The sequence below is a fragment of the Scleropages formosus genome, chromosome 6, assembly GCF_900964775.1.
Source record: "Scleropages formosus chromosome 6, fSclFor1.1, whole genome shotgun sequence".
Lineage (NCBI taxonomy): Eukaryota > Metazoa > Chordata > Actinopteri > Osteoglossiformes > Osteoglossidae > Scleropages > Scleropages formosus.
This window is the reverse complement of record NC_041811.1, coordinates 20,923,998-20,941,982: the sequence shown is the minus strand read 5'-3', so window position 1 is coordinate 20,941,982 and position 17,985 is coordinate 20,923,998. Positions and strand designations below refer to the sequence as shown.

Here is a 17,985-nt window from a genome sequence, read left to right as displayed (position 1 = left end):
GTAGCTCTGTGGAATATGGCAATTTTGAGGATAACCTTTACCTCTGAGGTTCAGACTGTGCATCCACAAACATTAGAGGAGAGAGGAGCTCAGCGGTGACTGTCCCAACTGGAACAGAGCTGGACTCGTACTCATCAGCTGGCGATGATGGAATTTGGAACAGAGTCAGGATAATAGTGGGCTCCCGGTGGTTGAACTCATCTGAAAGAGATCACGAGAATGAGGACTCGATACGTATGTCCAGTCAATAACCGTTAGAAGAAGCACTTTGTTAGGTGATTATGCAGCCATCGATGAGAGAGTATTACAGAATTTAAAACAATAAATCACAGATCCACCATACCTTCTGTTGTGCCACTGGGGGTAAAGACAAGCTCCTTGTCAGTGTGGAGATTTGTGGCTTGTTGCTAAGCCAGAAAGAGAATCATAATTGTGAGCCATTATCCAGACTCTGTTCAACTTAAAAAAGTATGAAAGAGGTACAATAAATAAATCAATCATCTTTATTTTATACAGTACTTTTAAAAGCAGCTTTTCAAAGTCCTTTGCAATGAGGATTTAGTATAACTCTAAAGCAATCGCTGAAGAAATTTACAAAAATAACAGGACTTAAGAAATTACAACAATAAAACAACAAAAAGAGAAAATCACAGTGAGATAAATGGAGGGGAAAGGGAAACCAAAAAAGGCAGCTTACAAGTATATTTTGCAAAAGTGATTTTGAGCATGTGTTAAGCCCAAAATAGGTATTGATTTTCAATCTTAGCATGTTTCTTCATTTTATCTGTATGACTAGATATAAAGTCTAGTTTAGTAAGAATAATGAACACATCATAACCGAATTAGAAATCCTTCAGCATCTGTAAACATTTAAAGTGCTTTCAAATAGATAATTTTTCTACAGCAGAGGTCCTTAAGGTACTTTAGTACCTTACTAAAGTAGATAAAGGAAGTATAAAGGACAAAGATCCTCCAGTAATTTAAGCTGACACTTATATATGCTGTGCTTCTATGCCACCCACTGACACACATTATACATTTCCTCAAGTGCAATCCATTTGGACTTGTTACCTAACACATGCTGCACTTTGCCCAGTAAACCTTCCCCTTTATGTGTTCACTGATTGTTGCAGTGTCTCACCTGTTCAATTGTTGCTTTGCATCCGGGCCTTTCACCTTCCTTTAACTGAGCTTCACTCATAGATGTCCTACAGGAAAAGAGAGAGTTACACTAACAGAACACCAAAAAAATAAGCTGAACCTCACAGTCATCTATAACTGTGCAACAAAGTACAGCCATGAATTTGGACAAAATCCAACCCCCACATACTTGACTGCTTCTGCGTCTGCACTTTTTGCCTTAGCCGGGGTCTCTTCAGTCGGCCGCCCAGTGACTAGCAAAAGAATTCAAAGCACATGACTTCCTTGCTTTACCGACAATTTTTAGCAAAAACAGAAAAGTGAACATTTTTACACTTGTACTCTTTATACATGTAGAGGTTCAAGTGAAGTCTTTCTGAACAAGTTGCCTATGGGTACGATAGATTTCTTTTTATGGACTTTTACCTACCTAAATTGAACCATGAAGCTAAATTAGATATCTGTAGGCATTTACAGGCAATCCCCGAGTTACAAACGTCCGACTTACGTAGAACCTGTACTTATGAACCATCCCCTTACCCACCGAAAGCTGAATTTATTCTTGTCACCCTTAAGTAGCAATCAAATGAAAACTTCATAATTCAGCCTATTATATTAAAAATTTGAGTTACTGTATATACAATTGTTTTTAATAATAGATGGGGGCTACTTTGCAAAGCCCATCTAAACGTTGGGCGTCTACAGCGGTTTGCTGGCTTGTATGCGAGGTGCATGAGCCCGAGTTAGGAAAAGAACGAAGTCTGTTCTAAGTGTCTCATATTACTGTATTTGACTTAAAATTTTTTTGTTTTTACAGTCCTAACATGCACCAAAGTGTAAATGTGATGCAAATGATAGTGATGCATCCAAGAAAAAGGAAACTATCACGATTGAAACTAAGAGTAAATAATAAAGTGAAAGGTGAAATGCCACCGAACAATGGAAAAAGTGGACATTAAAGTTTCTTTAATGTTTTGCACATGCACACAATCTCGCTCTCTCTCTGAGAGAGCACTCAGCTACAAAAGACACTTCTTCTCAGTTGCGGAATCTCACTCCAGACAACCCCGCCTCCTGTGTTCTCAAATCTACCTCACTTTGCTCAAGTCCTTGTCCCTCGACCCCGTTTTCGGATCTTCGCCTGTGTTCAGTTCGCCGACCGACCATTCGCCCATCCCTGACCACAAGAACATTCCTAGCCGTTTGATTTTGAATAAACGATCCGGTACTTGGGTCCAGTCTCCTCCGTGTACTCTGTTCATCATCACAGTCTAAACATTTATTATTGTCTCTTTCCATGTTTCTCTCTATTATTAATACTATAGTTACATTATTATTATTATTATTACGTTTACATTTATTCATTTAGCAGCTGCTTTTCTCCAAAGTGACATAAATCTCGTTATATTATTATTACATCATTACATTGTATTATCATACTGTATTGTTATATTACAGATGTTTTAGTGTATCCAAAGTGTTTCCTTAATGTTTTTTATGCACAGAAAGATACACGAAAGATACACTAAGTCAAACATTTGACAAACTGACATCAGATACCCACTATACCTAACTGTTCCAACTCACATTAAAATCCGACTTAAAGACAAACTGAGGACACGGAACTCTTTCGTAATTCGGGGATTGCCCGTATTTAGAAAACTCACGCAGACCCATACACACGTGTGTTTTTGGAAACCTGCAGGACTACATAGTACATCATCAAGAGAGTAGTAAAATAGATTGCATTTTGCTTGGAGCGGAGGTCAGCACAAAAGAAAGCACTAAAGCCACTTTTAAGAAATTGCTTATCCCAAAGCGAACTCTGATTCAGCAGCCCCTTCCCTGTGTCTTTTTGCCCTCACCTGTGTTAGGTGCTGAGTGTGTCTGGGATGTTGCCCTCTGTGGATTTCGAGTGGCACGATCCAGGTTGGGTTTGGGCTTGGGGAATCGACTTCTCCGGCTCTGAGGCTCTCTGGTCCTCGGAGGTAATGCATCAGAGCTCTGGGCCCCTTCCTGAGAATTACTAACACACACGATGCACACTAACTTAATAAAAGCAATGTCAGATAATCACTATTAGTGATAAACAGAAAAACGGAAATAGATCTATCATGATCCATCCTCCAATTCAATAATGAGACATGCTGACAAGGAGAGATTAGTCTTGAGCTCCTTACGCTGAGTCTTCCAACCTTTCATTCATTTTTTTCACACTTGCTCCTTCATCCTTGCTTTCTTCCAAAACTTTACCCTTGGCAATATTCTCAGCATTACTCTTTTCTTCTTCAAAAGGCTTCAGAAAAACTGGGCTTGAAGCAAAGTCAGCAGCATCTTCTAAACAAAAAAAAAAAAAACCAACATGAAAACAGGTAACTGACAACAGAAAACCTGTGCTATACCAGTATAGTACCAATAACTGGGTAAGGACACAACAGCAGCAAAAAAAAAAAAAAAAAAAAAAACACACACACACACACACACACACACACACACACACACACACAACACCAGCTTAACCACTCCATCTCCAAAAGTCCACCAGAGGTCTCACCTGAGCTGGTGGGTACACTACTCCGGCTCAGCTGAACTTGACATTTTTGGGTTATTCCTCCCAAATTTGGTCTGGGTTTTGCAAACCGGCTTTTTCTGATCTGTGTGGCTTTAAGAAATGAGCTCAAGTCAGACGAGGGGTCCTCTGCATCTCTTGAACTGAAACAAAGCCGATCACAAAGTTCAGGATGTATTTAAACAACACTTCCACACTAATGTGTATGTTTACTCTTCATGATGTGGCATTACCTGGCACAGATGTTACTCTCTTGACACGATGGAGACGGGCAAGAGGTCTCTATCCGTTGATTGTCGGATCCATAGGTTTCCTGTACCATGTCTAAGTGTGCTGCAGATTCAGGCTGTGGGTGATTAGCCCTGTCTAAAGAGCTGGGGTCAGAGAAGTCACAGGTCTTGGTATGAGAAGGCTCTGCAACACACAGTGTTTGCTCAATATGTTCCGGCTTGTTCTCCGTCCCAGTTGCATCCTCTTTTTCGGGCTTCTTTAAGGTGGGCTCCTCAGGAATGGAAGCTTCTGCTCAAACAAAACACCATGGCATTTTCCTTTATTTACTCAATAATAGTTGCATTCACACCTTACTTTTCAGCAAAGCTTGTATTCCAGCTGCAGACAAAACATTTGCTCACCAGTGTGGCATGTGGAGGTAGCTAGGGAGAAGAGTTCTGGGTTTCTTATTGTCAGGAGTGTCCGGGCCGCCTCATTAGAGCTCTCTTCAGAGTTTGTTACCACTACAGAATGGTTAAAGACAGCAACATTCTTACAGTAACATTTTACTAAGGCGGCCATCACCTTTACTGCTTTCGTTTACATTTACATTTATTCATTTAGCAGATGCATTTCTCCAAAGAGACATATCGCAGAAAAAAAAAATACAATTTGTGCATTAAATTAAGAGAAAAAGACATGGCTGCAGACATGTGATTCTTAAGTAAGCCTAGTTTGCTACTTTCCACTTGATGTACCACTGTTCATCAAGAATAAGGTACGCAAACAATCACACACAATGCCTGAGTAGCGGCTGTGTAAAGGCCTATCTGGGGAAGATCATGAAGTTACGATGTATGAACTTTTACACTGTACATGAGCTGGAAAGATCTTCGGAGAAATGGGTCCGGAAAAGGTGAGTTTTCAGACCCTTCTTGAATGTAGACAGAGTTTCTGCAGTTCTGAGTAAGAGTGGAAGGTCATTCCCCTTACAGCAGAGCCAGAACTGAGGACCTCTACCTTTTGTGCGTGGGACCACCAATCGAGCACAAGTAGACGAGCGAAGGGGTCTGGCTGGGGTGTAGTGGGTGATCAAATCTTGTAAATAGCTGGGAGCAGTTCTATTGATACATTTGTAGACAATAACCATGGTCTTGAATTTAATTTGGGCAGCTATAGGAAGCCAGTGCAGAGAAATAAGTAGAGGAGATGCATGGGAACGCTTTGGCAAATCAAACACAACTAGTGCAGCAGTGTTCTGTATCAGCTGCAGAGGTTTGATGGCAGTAGCAGGAAGGAAACACAGGAGGGAGTTGCAGTAGTCCAGATGGGAAGTCACCATGGCCTGGACAAGTAGTTGGGCAGAGTCCGTTGTGAGGTAGGGATGGATCCTATGAATACTATGCAGGATGTATCGGCAGGACTGGGTTGTGGCTTTGATGTGCCGAGAGAAAGACAGACTCGAGTCAATCATCACTCCCACACTCTTGGCCAAGGAGGTAGGCAAAATGAGTGAGCCGTCCAGTTTGATCGAAAGATCGCGATAGGAGGACAAGACAGCTGGGAGGTGAAGAATCTCTGTTTTAGAGATGTTGAGCTGGAGGTGGTGGTCAGGCATCCATGCAGAGATGTCTGACAGGCAGGCAGCAATGCGTGCGGAAATGTCTGATGCTCCAGGTGGAAAGGAGAGGAAGAGCTGGGTATCATCAGCATAGCAGTGACATTTGAATCCATGGGAGACTATGACCAGGCTGAGGGAGGAGGTGTAGACTGGGAAAAGGAGAGGACCCAATACCGAGCCCTGCAGGACACTGATTGAGAGAGGCAGAGGAAAAGAACGAGAGCTCTGCCAGACCACTTGACAGAATCTGTCAGATAAACCATCTTAGTGCTGCTCCTTTGATCCCAAGCTGACTAAGAGAGGAGAGTAGAAATCGGTGGTTGACAGTGTCGAATGCTGCAGACAGATCGAGGAGGATGAGGATCGAGGAGAGGGAGGCGGCTCTAGCAGCTTGGAGAGCATCAGACATGGCCAGAAAGGCTGTCTCAGTGGAGTGACCAACTTTGAAACCAGACTGATATCCATTGAGGAGATGGTTCCGGGTGAGGAAATCAGACAGTTGATCACAGGTCACCCGCTCTAGAGTTTTAGACAGGAAGGAGGGAGACCGATCTGTCTTTCAAACATACCTTCTTCATGTTCTGGGGACAAATACTCCATCACATCCTAAAAACAGGAAAATAACTATCAGTACAAAATAAAGAAAAGTCAGATTAGGTCACTTGGTGTAAAAAACAAAGGAGGAACTGATGCAATACATTACTTACAACAAGTAGATCTAACTGATGTTCTGTAGTCACAGTCACCTCCTCCTGCACCCCTGGGCACTCTGACTGAGAACAGAGGCTATCCTGAGTTTCAGACACGTCCAGGACATCAGGGACATTGACCGAAATCTCAAGCTGAGTAGAGAGGGGATATAAAGGAAGATAACTATATGCAAAAGTACGTGCTGCACTTGCACAATATACATTCATTACCCATTATCAATGACCGTTTGTCCAATGCAGAGATGCTGTGGTCTGAAGCTTATGTGATCATAGGGTTTGAGTTAAGGTGCATACTGGATAAGGCACCAGGCAACAACATGCACATTCATTCACTCACTCACTACACACTATGAGCAACTGAGTGCCATCTAAAACTGAAACACATGCCCTTGGACTTTGTAAACAAACACAAGGAGAGCATGTAAACTCAACACAGTATGAAACCATACCTGAACCCACAGGCAAGTTACTGTGAGGCATCGGCACTATCCGCTACGCCACTATGCCATTCAGCACACAATATGGCCCAATTCTGCTCATTTCAGTTCATCTTTATAGTGTGCTCTTCTCAGCAGAGTGACGCAGAGTACTGAACAATTCTGAACAGAATAATCATTTCCAAAATCAAGACAGTAACAGAAACAGTGATAACGTCTGAAAAAGTTGGACAAATAAACTAGTTGGGAGCTGAGGAGAGGAAAATGGAAGAAAAAAATATATGATGAAGGGGAGAAGAAATAAATCATCTGGGGGGTTCAAGTGCCAGTGGTTACCCACCCCCCCAGGCAAAACGACACAGCAGTAAAGTTCAGTTTTACTGGATTTCCACACACACCTCCTCCATGCTTTCCTCAACCTCCAGCCTCACAGGTTCTGGAGAACGTAGGCTCAAGGGCACAAAGGCAGGTGCCTGGTTCTGCTCCTCAGGGTTGATGGGAAAACTGTAGGTCTCCTCGGGCCGGGCCTCACTCTGTTCCTCTTCCTCGCAGTCCTCTGGAAGTGGGGCTCGCAAGGTGACCAGCTTGGACCTCAAGCCTCCCTTGCTCCTCTTGCTCATGTCCAAGTTGGGCTTAGGTTTGGCTCTCCTGCGCTGCTGTTTGGGGGAGGCCTTTGGTTGTGGTGGAGGAGAGGTGGATGAAGCCTCATCAGGGGAGTCTTCCTCTCCAGCCTGTTGCAAGACCTGGGATATCTTCGGGATTCTTCCTGACCTGTCACAGGCAGACAGGCACAATATATAATTTTCAGGGTTAAATCGCTGATTGAACATGTGTATGTGTGAACAGCAAACTGTGCATTGCTGCACCTGGTGGGCTTGTTGAGCATCTGTTCCTGCATGGCCATTAGGTCCAGCTCATCCTCTGTATCCTCGTCCTTATCATCGTCAAGAGAGGTGACGCCTCCAGCTTGCCTCTTACTTTGCTGAGGCTTGTTCTCCACGTATCCTTCAGCTTCAGCACCAGCCTTAGTGACAGTAAAGCAGCTGTTAAAAAAAATAACCTGGCACTGGAAATAAAGCCCAGTTCAAAAGCTTGTACTTCTGGTTCTGATAACTGCTGTTAAGACAGTAGCTGAAAAATATTAAATAAAACTAACAATTCGAAAAAACTGTCAATCTTTTAAGACAGCTTTGTTAAAGCTTTACTTTTTGTGACTTTAACTGCATTGTATTTTATATTCTGTGTTTGCTTAAGACTTTGTATTCCAGATGTCCACAAGAGAGCTGTAATACATCATGATTATTGTTATAAAGGAATAATAATCAGCACAATAATCTTCATTCTTCAGATATGACCATACTGTATATATAAAATACATGCATGTTACATTCTGTACCTCTATGACACCAATTTCCTGATCTTGCTCACATCCTGCTTTAGCTTTATTACAAGGCTTTTCTTTCATCCCCAGAAGCTTCTTGGCCCAGTGCCTTTCAAAGTTTGGGATAGGTTTTTGGAGGCGTCCCCTTGACAGCTGGGCTGGCTTGATCACTGGCCCCTTTCTGGCTACCTCAGGATGATCAGGTGTCTCCAACCTGATTTTAACAAACACAGAATACATGTTACAGAGCCCAAGCTCCCAATTCTGGATCTTGGTGAGCTTTGCAGTCATCCTTAATCTGTTAAAAATGACTGTGATGAGAGAAAAGGCATATTATCAACTTCAGTGCATACAATTTTCATTGTAAAGCATTCTCCTAGACTAATAGGTCCAGCTGGAAGTGAATTATCAAGAGTGTTCTCTTGAAAATGCAGTGCTGAACTGAGGAAGTTCCATTATTGGCTTTCTCATTTTTTAAATTCAGTATATTTTTAAAAGCACCCATTCCAACAAAGCAGCCTCAAAGCATTTAAAGGGTACAATGTATACAGACACACAAAACAAATATATCCCACAATAAATATATGTATATCAGGTGAATTGTTGACTCTCCCCATAGTGTGTGAATGTGTGCATGAAATTTTCCTATGGTTACACTGCGTTGGACTGGTGTCCAGTCTGGGGTGTATGCTGTCTCGCCTAGTGCTTTATGCTTCCCCGATAGGCTCTGGATCACTGTATCCCTGGTTTGGACAACAAGGAGTGAGTGACTAAATAAGTATACGTTAACAAAATTATGTGGGTAAAATGACAATGTAGCAAAAACATCCCATCAATAATGTATGTTAAATGTTAATCCACTTATTTTTACCTTTTCGCATCAGCATGAGATGCTGGAGTGTCTGTAACTAAATCACTGACTACAGCATCATCTGTCAAGAGCAGAAAAAAACAAGTTACCACAGCGTAAGAAAAATTCATGACTTTAAATGATATAACTCATGTCCCTGTTCAGCGTTGTTGTGACTTTAGCATTACCATCATTACTACAGTTAATTGGCCTCCTTCCATTTGTGTGCTTTTCAGAGGATGAATCTTCCAGTTCCTCAAGTTTAGATTTGTGTTTCCTTTGGAAAGAGGCATCTTCGTTTGCAGCCTCAATGACATTAGTGCAGTCCTCATTCTCTTTCTCAGCTGTCTCAGAGTCCACCTCAGCCACTTCGTTGTCCATTTCCTCCTCAGCAGTTTGGTCATTAGGGCTAAGGACCTTACCTAAAGTTAGAAATGGAGTGACCAAGCACAAATGTTTTGGGAAACAAAGAAAAAAGCTGTGGCCTTAAACCCTTGAGCAAAGTGGCTAAAAATATAATTGGTGTAAAAGACAAGTGTTGTGTAAAGCAGGGGAGTCAAACATACAATCTGTTATCCAGCCTACATGATTAGTGGGCAAGTTTTTGCCTGCAGCTGAACACTGTTATTATAGACTTTATGAAATAGCACTAATAATACACAAATGACTAAATCTGCCTATCAAAAGTTATGTAACTAAATCTATTATACCATCATACCACCAAATGGCCAGCAATACTTTGCCCACAGTGACAGCATATTCCAGTGGAGAACAGATAAGTGCATGTTAATGTGCGCATAACTAATACACCCAAGTAAACACAGCTTTGCCAGTATAAGCCTTTCAAAAAAATACAGCTGTATAGGATATTGATTTAACACATTTTTTGAAAATCAGCTTTCCAACAAAGTCAACATTTTGGTAAACTTGTGACTAGCAACTGATGAAAGCATGCTATAATTAATGTGGTTGACTTTGCAGTTTTCATCTGTGGTGCTGATAGACATATGCACATCAGGTAAAAATATGAATATAACATTTCACTGCTACACAGGTTCAAAATAACCCAGCGTGACAACTTTATCTGCAAGAATTATGTCCCCACTCGGAACAATTTCCATCTGTGAACAGCTATTTTCTGTAATGAATAATCCACACAGCCAATTACAGTAACACTTTGTTCTGGGTTGTGAAAAAAAAAATCGGAGCCCATGCCGGAAGCACTGGAAACAAGGCGGAAGGGGTACACTCTAGATGGGATGCCAGTCCATCGCAGGGTAGCCCTACACACACACACACACACACACACACACACACACACACACACACACACACACACACACACACACGATCAACCATTCACATACAATGGCCAAATTGGTGTTAGGAATTCACCTGAACTAAATGTCTTGGACTGTGGAAGAAAACCAGAGCACCTGGAGGAAACCCATTCAGACAACAAGAGAACATGCAAACTCCACACAGATAGCGTGGGATTCATTCCTGCACAATCTCACACCACCCCTAACCCTACCTCCAGCCATAGCCCAGGCTCCAGCCTTAACCCGACCTCCAGACGTAACCGTAGCTCCCAGCTGAAATCCGGCTGCTGCGCAAGCCACAGCGCCGGCCCCGCAAAAAGCCGAAACCCATAGGCGGGCTCCAGCAATTACCCTAGCTCGAACCCTAACCCTAGTTCCAGCCTTAACCCTACCTCCAGCCATAGCCCAGGCTCCAGCCTTAACCCGACCTCCAGCCCAAACCGTAGCTCCCAGCTGAAATCCGGCTGGTGCGCAAGCCACGGCGCCGGCCCCGCAAAAAGCCGAAACCCTTAGGCGGGCTCCAGCACTACCATTCTCTAACCCTAACCCTAGCTCCAGCCTTAACCCTACCTCCAGCCATAGCCCAGGCTCCGGCCTAACCCTTCCTCCAGCCCAAACCGTAGCTCCCGGCTGCAATCCGGCTGCTGCGCAAGCCACAGCGCCGGCCCCGCAAAAAGCCGAAACCCTTAGGCGGGCTCCAGCACATACCATTCTCTAACCCTAACCTAGCTCCAGCCTTAACCCTACCTCCAGCCATAGCCCAGGCTCCGGCCTTAACCCGACCTCCAGACGGAACCGTAGCTCCCAGCTGAAATCCGGCTGCTGCGCAAGCCACAGCGCCGGCCCCGCAAAAAGCCGAAACCCTTAGGCGGGCTCCAGCACTTGCCCCAGCCCGAACCCTAACCCTAGCTCCAGCCTTAACCCTACCTCCAGCCATAGCCCAGGCTCCAGCCTTAACCCGACCTCCAGCCCAAACTGTAGCTCCCAGCTGACATCCGGCTGCTGCGCAAGCCACAGCGCCGGCCCCGCAAAAAGCCGAAACCCTTAGGCGGGCTCCAGCACATACCATTCTCTAACCCTAACCCTAGCTCGAGCCTTAACCCTACCTCCAGCCATAGCCCAGGCTCCGGCCTTAACCCGACCTCCAGCCCAAACCGTAGCTCCCAGCTGAAATCCGGCTGCTGCGCAAGCCACAGCGCCGGCCCCGCAATAAGCAGAAACCCTTAGGCGGGCTCCAGCACATACCATTCTCTAACCCTAACCCTAGCTCCAGCCTTAACCCTACCTCCAGCCATAGCCCAGGCTCAGCCTTAACCCGACCTCCAGCCCAAACCGTAGCTCCCAGCTGAAATCCGGCTGCTGCGCAAGCCACAGCGCCGGCCCCGCAAAAAGCCGAAACCCTTAGGCGGGCTCCAGCACTTGCCCCAGCCCGAACCCTAACCCTAGCTCCAGCCTTAACCCTACCTCCAGCCATAGCCCAGGCTCCGGCCTTAACCCGACCTCCAGCCCAAACCGTAGCTCCCAGCTGAAATCCGGCTGCTGCGCAAGCCACAGCGCCGGCCCCGCAATAAGCAGAAACCCTTAGGCGGGCTCGAGCACATACCATTCTCTAACCCTAACCCTAGCTCCAGCCTTAACCCTACCTCCAGCCATAGCCCAGGCTTCAGCCTTAACCCGACCTCCAGCCCAAACCGTAGCTCCCAGCTGAAATCCGGCTGCTGCGCAAGCCACAGCGCCGGCCCCGCAAAAAGCCGAAACCCTTAGGCGGGCTCCAGCACTTGCCCCAGCCCGAACCCTAACCCTAGCTCCAGCCTTAACCCTACCTCCAGCCATAGCCCAGGCTCCAGCCTTAACCCGACCTCCAGCCCAAACCGTAGCTCCCAGCTGAAATCCGGCTGCTGCGCAAGCCACAGCGCCGGCCCCGCAAAAAGCCGAAACCCTTAGGCGGGCTCCAGCACATACCATTCTCTAACCCTAACCCTAGCTCCAGCCTTAACCCTACCTCCAGCCATAGCCCAGGCTCCAGCCTTAACCCGACCTCCAGCCCAAACCGTAGCTCCCAGCTGAAATCCGGCTGCTGCGCAAGCCACAGCGCCGGCCCCGCAATAAGCCGAAACCCTTAGGCGGGCTCCAGCACTTGCCCCAGCCCGAACCCTAACCCTAGCTCCAGCCTTAACCCTACCTCCAGCCATAGCCCAGGCTCCAGCCTTAACCCGACCTCCAGCCCAAACCGTAGCTCCCAGCTGAAATCCGGCTGCTGCGCAAGCCACAGCGCCGGCCCCGCAAAAAGCCGAAACCCTTAGCCGGGCTCCAGCACATACCATTCTCTAACCCTAACCCTAGCTCCAGCCTTAACCCTACCTCCAGCCATAGCCCAGGCTCCAGCCTTAACCCGACCTCCAGCCCAAACCGTAGCTCCCAGCTGAAATCCGGCTGCTGCGCAAGCCACAGCGCCGGCCCCGCAAAAAGCCGAAACCCTTAGGCGGGCTCCAGCACTTGCCCCAGCCCGAACCCTAACCCTAGCTCCAGCCTTAACCCTACCTCCAGCCATAGCCCAGGCTCCAGCCTTAACCCGACCTCCAGCCCAAACCGTAGCTCCCAGCTGAAATCCGGCTGCTGCGCAAGCCACAGCGCCGGCCCCGCAATAAGCAGAAACCCTTAGGCGGGCTCCAGCACATACCATTCTCTAACCCTAACCCTAGCTCCAGCCTTAACCCTACCTCCAGCCATAGCCCAGGCTCCAGCCTTAACCCGACCTCCAGCCCAAACCGTAGCTCCCAGCTGAAATCCGGCTGCTGCGCAAGCCACAGCGCCGGCCCCGCAATAAGCCGAAACCCTTAGGCGGGCTCCAGCACATACCATTCTCTAACCCTAACCCTAGCTCCAGCCTTAACCCTACCTCCAGCCATAGCCCAGGCTCCAGCCTTAACCCGACCTCCAGCCCAAACCGTAGCTCCCAGCTGAAATCCGGCTGCTGCGCAAGCCACAGCGCCGGCCCCGCAAAAAGCCGAAACCCTTAGGCGGGCTCCAGCACTTGCCCCAGCCCGAACCCTAACCCTAGCTCCAGCCTTAACCCTACCTCCAGCCATAGCCCAGGCTCCAGCCTTAACCCGACCTCCAGCCCAAACCGTAGCTCCCAGCTGAAATCCGGCTGCTGCGCAAGCCACAGCGCCGGCCCCGCAATAAGCCGAAACCCTTAGGCGGGCTCCAGCACATACCATTCTCTAACCCTAACCCTAGCTCCAGCCTTAACCCTACCTCCAGCCATAGCCCAGGCTCCAGCCTTAACCCGACCTCCAGCCCAAACCGTAGCTCCCAGCTGAAATCCGGCTGCTGCGCAAGCCACAGCGCCGGCCCCGCAAAAAGCCGAAACCCTTAGGCGGGCTCCAGCACTTGCCCCAGCCCGAACCCTAACCCTAGCTCCAGCCTTAACCCTACCTCCAGCCATAGCCCAGGCTCCAGCCTTAACCCGACCTCCAGCCCAAACCGTAGCTCCCAGCTGAAATCCGGCTGCTGCGCAAGCCACAGCGCCGGCCCCGCAAAAAGCCGAAACCCTTAGCCGGGCTCCAGCACTTGCCCCAGCCCGAACCCTAACCCTAGCTCCAGCCTTAACCCTACCTCCAGCCATAGCCCAGGCTCCAGCCTTAACCCGACCTCCAGCCCAAACCGTAGCTCCCAGCTGAAATCCGGCTGCTGCGCAAGCCACAGCGCCGGCCCCGCAAAAAGCAGAAACCCTTAGGCGGGCTCCAGCACATACCATTCTCTAACCCTAACCCTAGCTCCAGCCTTAACCCTACCTCCAGCCATAGCCCAGGCTCCAGCCTTAACCCGACCTCCAGCCCAAACCGTAGCTCCCAGCTGAAATCCGGCTGCTGCGCAAGCCACAGCGCCGGCCCCGCAAAAAGCCGAAACCCTTAGGCGGGCTCCAGCACTTGCCCCAGCCCGAACCCTAACCCTAGCTCCAGCCTTAACCCTACCTCCAGCCATAGCCCAGGCTCCAGCCTTAACCCGACCTCCAGCCCAAACCGTAGCTCCCAGCTGAAATCCGGCTGCTGCGCAAGCCACAGCGCCGGCCCCGCAAAAAGCAGAAACCCTTAGGCGGGCTCCAGCACATACCATTCTCTAACCCTAACCCTAGCTCCAGCCTTAACCCTACCTCCAGCCATAGCCCAGGCTCCAGCCTTAACCCGACCTCCAGCCCAAACCGTAGCTCCCAGCTGAAATCCGGCTGCTGCGCAAGCCACAGCGCCGGCCCCGCAAAAAGCCGAAACCCTTAGGCGGGCTCCAGCACATACCATTCTCTAACCCTAACCCTAGCTCCAGCCTTAACCCTACCTCCAGCCATAGCCCAGGCTCCAGCCTTAACCCGACCTCCAGCCCAAACCGTAGCTCCCAGCTGAAATCCGGCTGCTGCGCAAGCCACAGCGCCGGCCCCGCAATAAGCCGAAACCCTTAGGCGGGCTCCAGCACATACCATTCTCTAACCCTAACCCTAGCTCCAGCCTTAACCCTACCTCCAGCCATAGCCCAGGCTCCAGCCTTAACCCGACCTCCAGCCCAAACCGTAGCTCCCAGCTGAAATCCGGCTGCTGCGCAAGCCACAGCGCCGGCCCCGCAAAAAGCCGAAACCCTTAGGCGGGCTCCAGCACTTGCCCCATCTCTAACCCTAACCCTAGCTCCAGCCTTAACCCTACCTCCAGCCATAGCCCAGGCTCCAGCCTTAACCCGACCTCCAGCCCAAACCGTAGCTCCCAGCTGAAATCCGGCTGCTGCGCAAGCCACAGCGCCGGCCCCGCAAAAAGCAGAAACCCTTAGGCGGGCTCCAGCACATACCATTCTCTAACCCTAACCCTAGCTCCAGCCTTAACCCTACCTCCAGCCATAGCCCAGGCTCCAGCCTTAACCCGACCTCCAGCCCAAACCGTAGCTCCCAGCTGAAATCCGGCTGCTGCGCAAGCCACAGCGCCGGCCCCGCAAAAAGCCGAAACCCTTAGGCGGGCTCCAGCACATACCATTCTCTAACCCTAACCCTAGCTCCAGCCTTAACCCTACCTCCAGCCATAGCCCAGGCTCCAGCCTTAACCCGACCTCCAGCCCAAACCGTAGCTCCCAGCTGAAATCCGGCTGCTGCGCAAGCCACAGCGCCGGCCCCGCAAAAAGCCGAAACCCTTAGGCGGGCTCCAGCACTTGCCCCATCCCTAACCCTAACCCTAGCTCCAGCCTTAACCCTACCTCCAGCCATAGCCCAGGCTCCAGCCTTAACCCGACCTCCAGCCCAAACCGTAGCTCCCAGCTGAAATCCGGCTGCTGCGCAAGCCACAGCGCCGGCCCCGCAAAAAGCCGAAACCCTTAGGCGGGCTCCAGCACATCCCATTCTCTAACCCTAACCCTAGCTCCAGCCTTAACCCTACCTCCAGCCATAGCCCAGGCTCCGGCCTTAACCCGACCTCCAGCCCAAACCGTAGCTCCCAGCTGAAATCCGGCTGCTGCGCAAGCCACAGCGCCGGCCCCGCAAAAAGCCGAAACCCTTAGGCGGGCTCCAGCACTTGCCCCAGCCCGAACCCTAACCCTAGCTCCAGCCTTAACCCTACCTCCAGCCATAGCCCAGGCTCCAGCCTTAACCCGACCTCCAGCCCAAACCGTAGCTCCCAGCTGAAATCCGGCTGCTGCGCAAGCCACAGCGCCGGCCCCGCAAAAAGCCGAAACCCTTAGGCAGGCTCCAGCACTTGCCCCAGCCCGAACCCTAACCCTAGCTCCAGCCTTAACCCTACCTCCAGCCATAGCCCAGGCTCCAGCCTTAACCCGACCTCCAGCCCAACCGTAGCTCCCAGCTGAAATCCGGCTGCTGCGCAAGCCACAGCGCCGGCCCCGCAATAAGCCGAAACCCTTAGCCGGGCTCCAGCACATACCATTCTCTAACCCTAACCCTAGCTCCAGCCTTAACCCTACCTCCAGCCATAGCCCAGGCTCCAGCCTTAACCCGACCTCCAGCCCAAACCGTAGCTCCCAGCTGAAATCCGGCTGCTGCGCAAGCCACAGCGCCGGCCCCGCAAAAAGCCGAAACCCTTAGGCGGGCTCCAGCACTTGCCCCAGCCCGAACCCTAACCCTAGCTCCAGCCTTAACCCTACCTCCAGCCATAGCCCAGGCTCCAGCCTTAACCCGACCTCCAGCCCAAACCGTAGCTCCCAGCTGAAATCCGGCTGCTGCGCAAGCCACAGCGCCGGCCCCGCAAAAAGCCGAAACCCTTAGCCGGGCTCCAGCACTTGTCCCAGCCCGAACCCTAACCCTAGCTCCAGCCTTAACCCTACCTACAGCCATAGCCCAGGCTCCAGCCTTAACCCGACCTCCAGCCCAAACCGTAGCTCCCAGCTGAAATCCGGCTGCTGCGCAAGCCACAGCGCCGGCCCCGCAAAAAGCCGAAACCCTTAGGCGGGCTCCAGCACATACCATTCTCTAACCCTAACCCTAGCTCCAGCCTTAACCCTACCTCCAGCCATAGCCCAGGCTCCAGCCTTAACCCGACCTCCAGCCCAAACCGTAGCTCCCAGCTGAAATCCGGCTGCTGCGCAAGCCACAGCGCCGGCCCCAGCAAAAGCCGAAACCCTTAGCCGGGCTCCAGCACTTGCCCCAGCCCGAACCCTAACCCTAGCTCCAGCCTTAACCCTACCTCCAGCCATAGCCCAGGCTCCAGCCTTAACCCGACCTCCAGCCCAAACCGTAGCTCCCAGCTGAAATCCGGCTGCTGCGCAAGCCACAGCGCCGGCCCCGCAAAAAGCCGAAACCCTTAGGCGGGCTCCAGCACATACCATTCTCTAACCCTAACCCTAGCTCCAGCCTTAACCCTACCTCCAGCCATAGCCCAGGCTCCAGCCTTAACCCGACCTCCAGCCCAAACCGTAGCTCCCAGCTGAAATCCGGCTGCTGCGCAAGCCACAGCGCCGGCCCCGCAATAAGCCGAAACCCTTAGGCGGGCTCCAGCACTTGCCCCAGCCCGAACCCTAACCCTAGCTCCAGCTTAACCTACCTCCAGCCATTATCCCAGGCTCCGGCCTTCCCCCAACCCGACTCCAGCCCAAACCGTTAGCTCCCAGCTGAAATCCGGCTGCTGCGCAAGCCACAGCGCCGGCCCCGCAAAAAGCCGAAACCCTTAGGCGGGCTCCAGCACATACCATTCTCTAACCCTAACCCTAGCTCCAGCCTTAACCCTACCTCCAGCCATAGCCCAGGCTCCAGCCTTAACCCGACCTCCAGCCCAAACCGTAGCTCCCAGCTGAAATCCGGCTGCTGCGCAAGCCACAGCGCCGGCCCCGCAAAAGCCGAAACCCTTAGGCGGGCTCCAGCACATACCATTCTCTAACCCTAACCCTAGCTCCAGCCTTAACCCTACCTCCAGCCATAGCCCAGGCTCCAGCCTTAACCCGACCTCCAGCCCAAACCGTAGCTCCCAGCTGAAATCCGGCTGCTGCGCAAGCCACAGCGCCGGCCCCGCAAAAGCCGAAACCCTTAGGCGGGCTCCAGCACATACCATTCTCTAACCCTAACCCTAGCTCCAGCCTTAACCCTACCTCCAGCCATAGCCCAGGCTCCAGCCTTAACCCGACCTCCAGCCCAAACCGTAGCTCCCAGCTGAAATCCGGCTGCTGCGCAAGCCACAGCGCCGGCCCCGCAATAAGCCGAAACCCTTAGGCGGGCTCCAGCACTTGCCCCAGCCCGAACCCTAACCCTAGCTCCAGCCTTAACCCTA

General features: G+C 50.4%; 1 protein-coding gene across 1 annotated transcript in view; it reads right to left on the bottom strand.

The window, feature by feature from the left end:
- Positions 1-37: 37 nt before the first annotated feature.
- LOC108923720 (transcription factor TFIIIB component B'' homolog) overlaps positions 38-17,985 on the bottom strand; it is a 33,321-nt gene continuing 15,373 nt past the window's right edge. The window contains exons 9-24 of the mRNA XM_029253080.1: positions 9,107-9,340; positions 8,940-9,000; positions 8,084-8,282; positions 7,554-7,711; positions 7,086-7,458; positions 6,248-6,382; positions 6,110-6,146; positions 4,342-4,443; positions 3,943-4,228; positions 3,695-3,852; positions 3,321-3,477; positions 3,006-3,166; positions 2,233-2,317; positions 1,142-1,208; positions 344-407; positions 38-201 (exon numbers count right to left, since the gene is read on the bottom strand). Of these exons, the coding sequence (XP_029108913.1) occupies positions 38-201; positions 344-407; positions 1,142-1,208; positions 2,233-2,317; positions 3,006-3,166; positions 3,321-3,477; positions 3,695-3,852; positions 3,943-4,228; positions 4,342-4,443; positions 6,110-6,146; positions 6,248-6,382; positions 7,086-7,458; positions 7,554-7,711; positions 8,084-8,282; positions 8,940-9,000; positions 9,107-9,340 (2,441 nt within the window). The remainder of the gene's footprint in view (positions 202-343; positions 408-1,141; positions 1,209-2,232; positions 2,318-3,005; positions 3,167-3,320; positions 3,478-3,694; positions 3,853-3,942; positions 4,229-4,341; positions 4,444-6,109; positions 6,147-6,247; positions 6,383-7,085; positions 7,459-7,553; positions 7,712-8,083; positions 8,283-8,939; positions 9,001-9,106; positions 9,341-17,985) is intronic.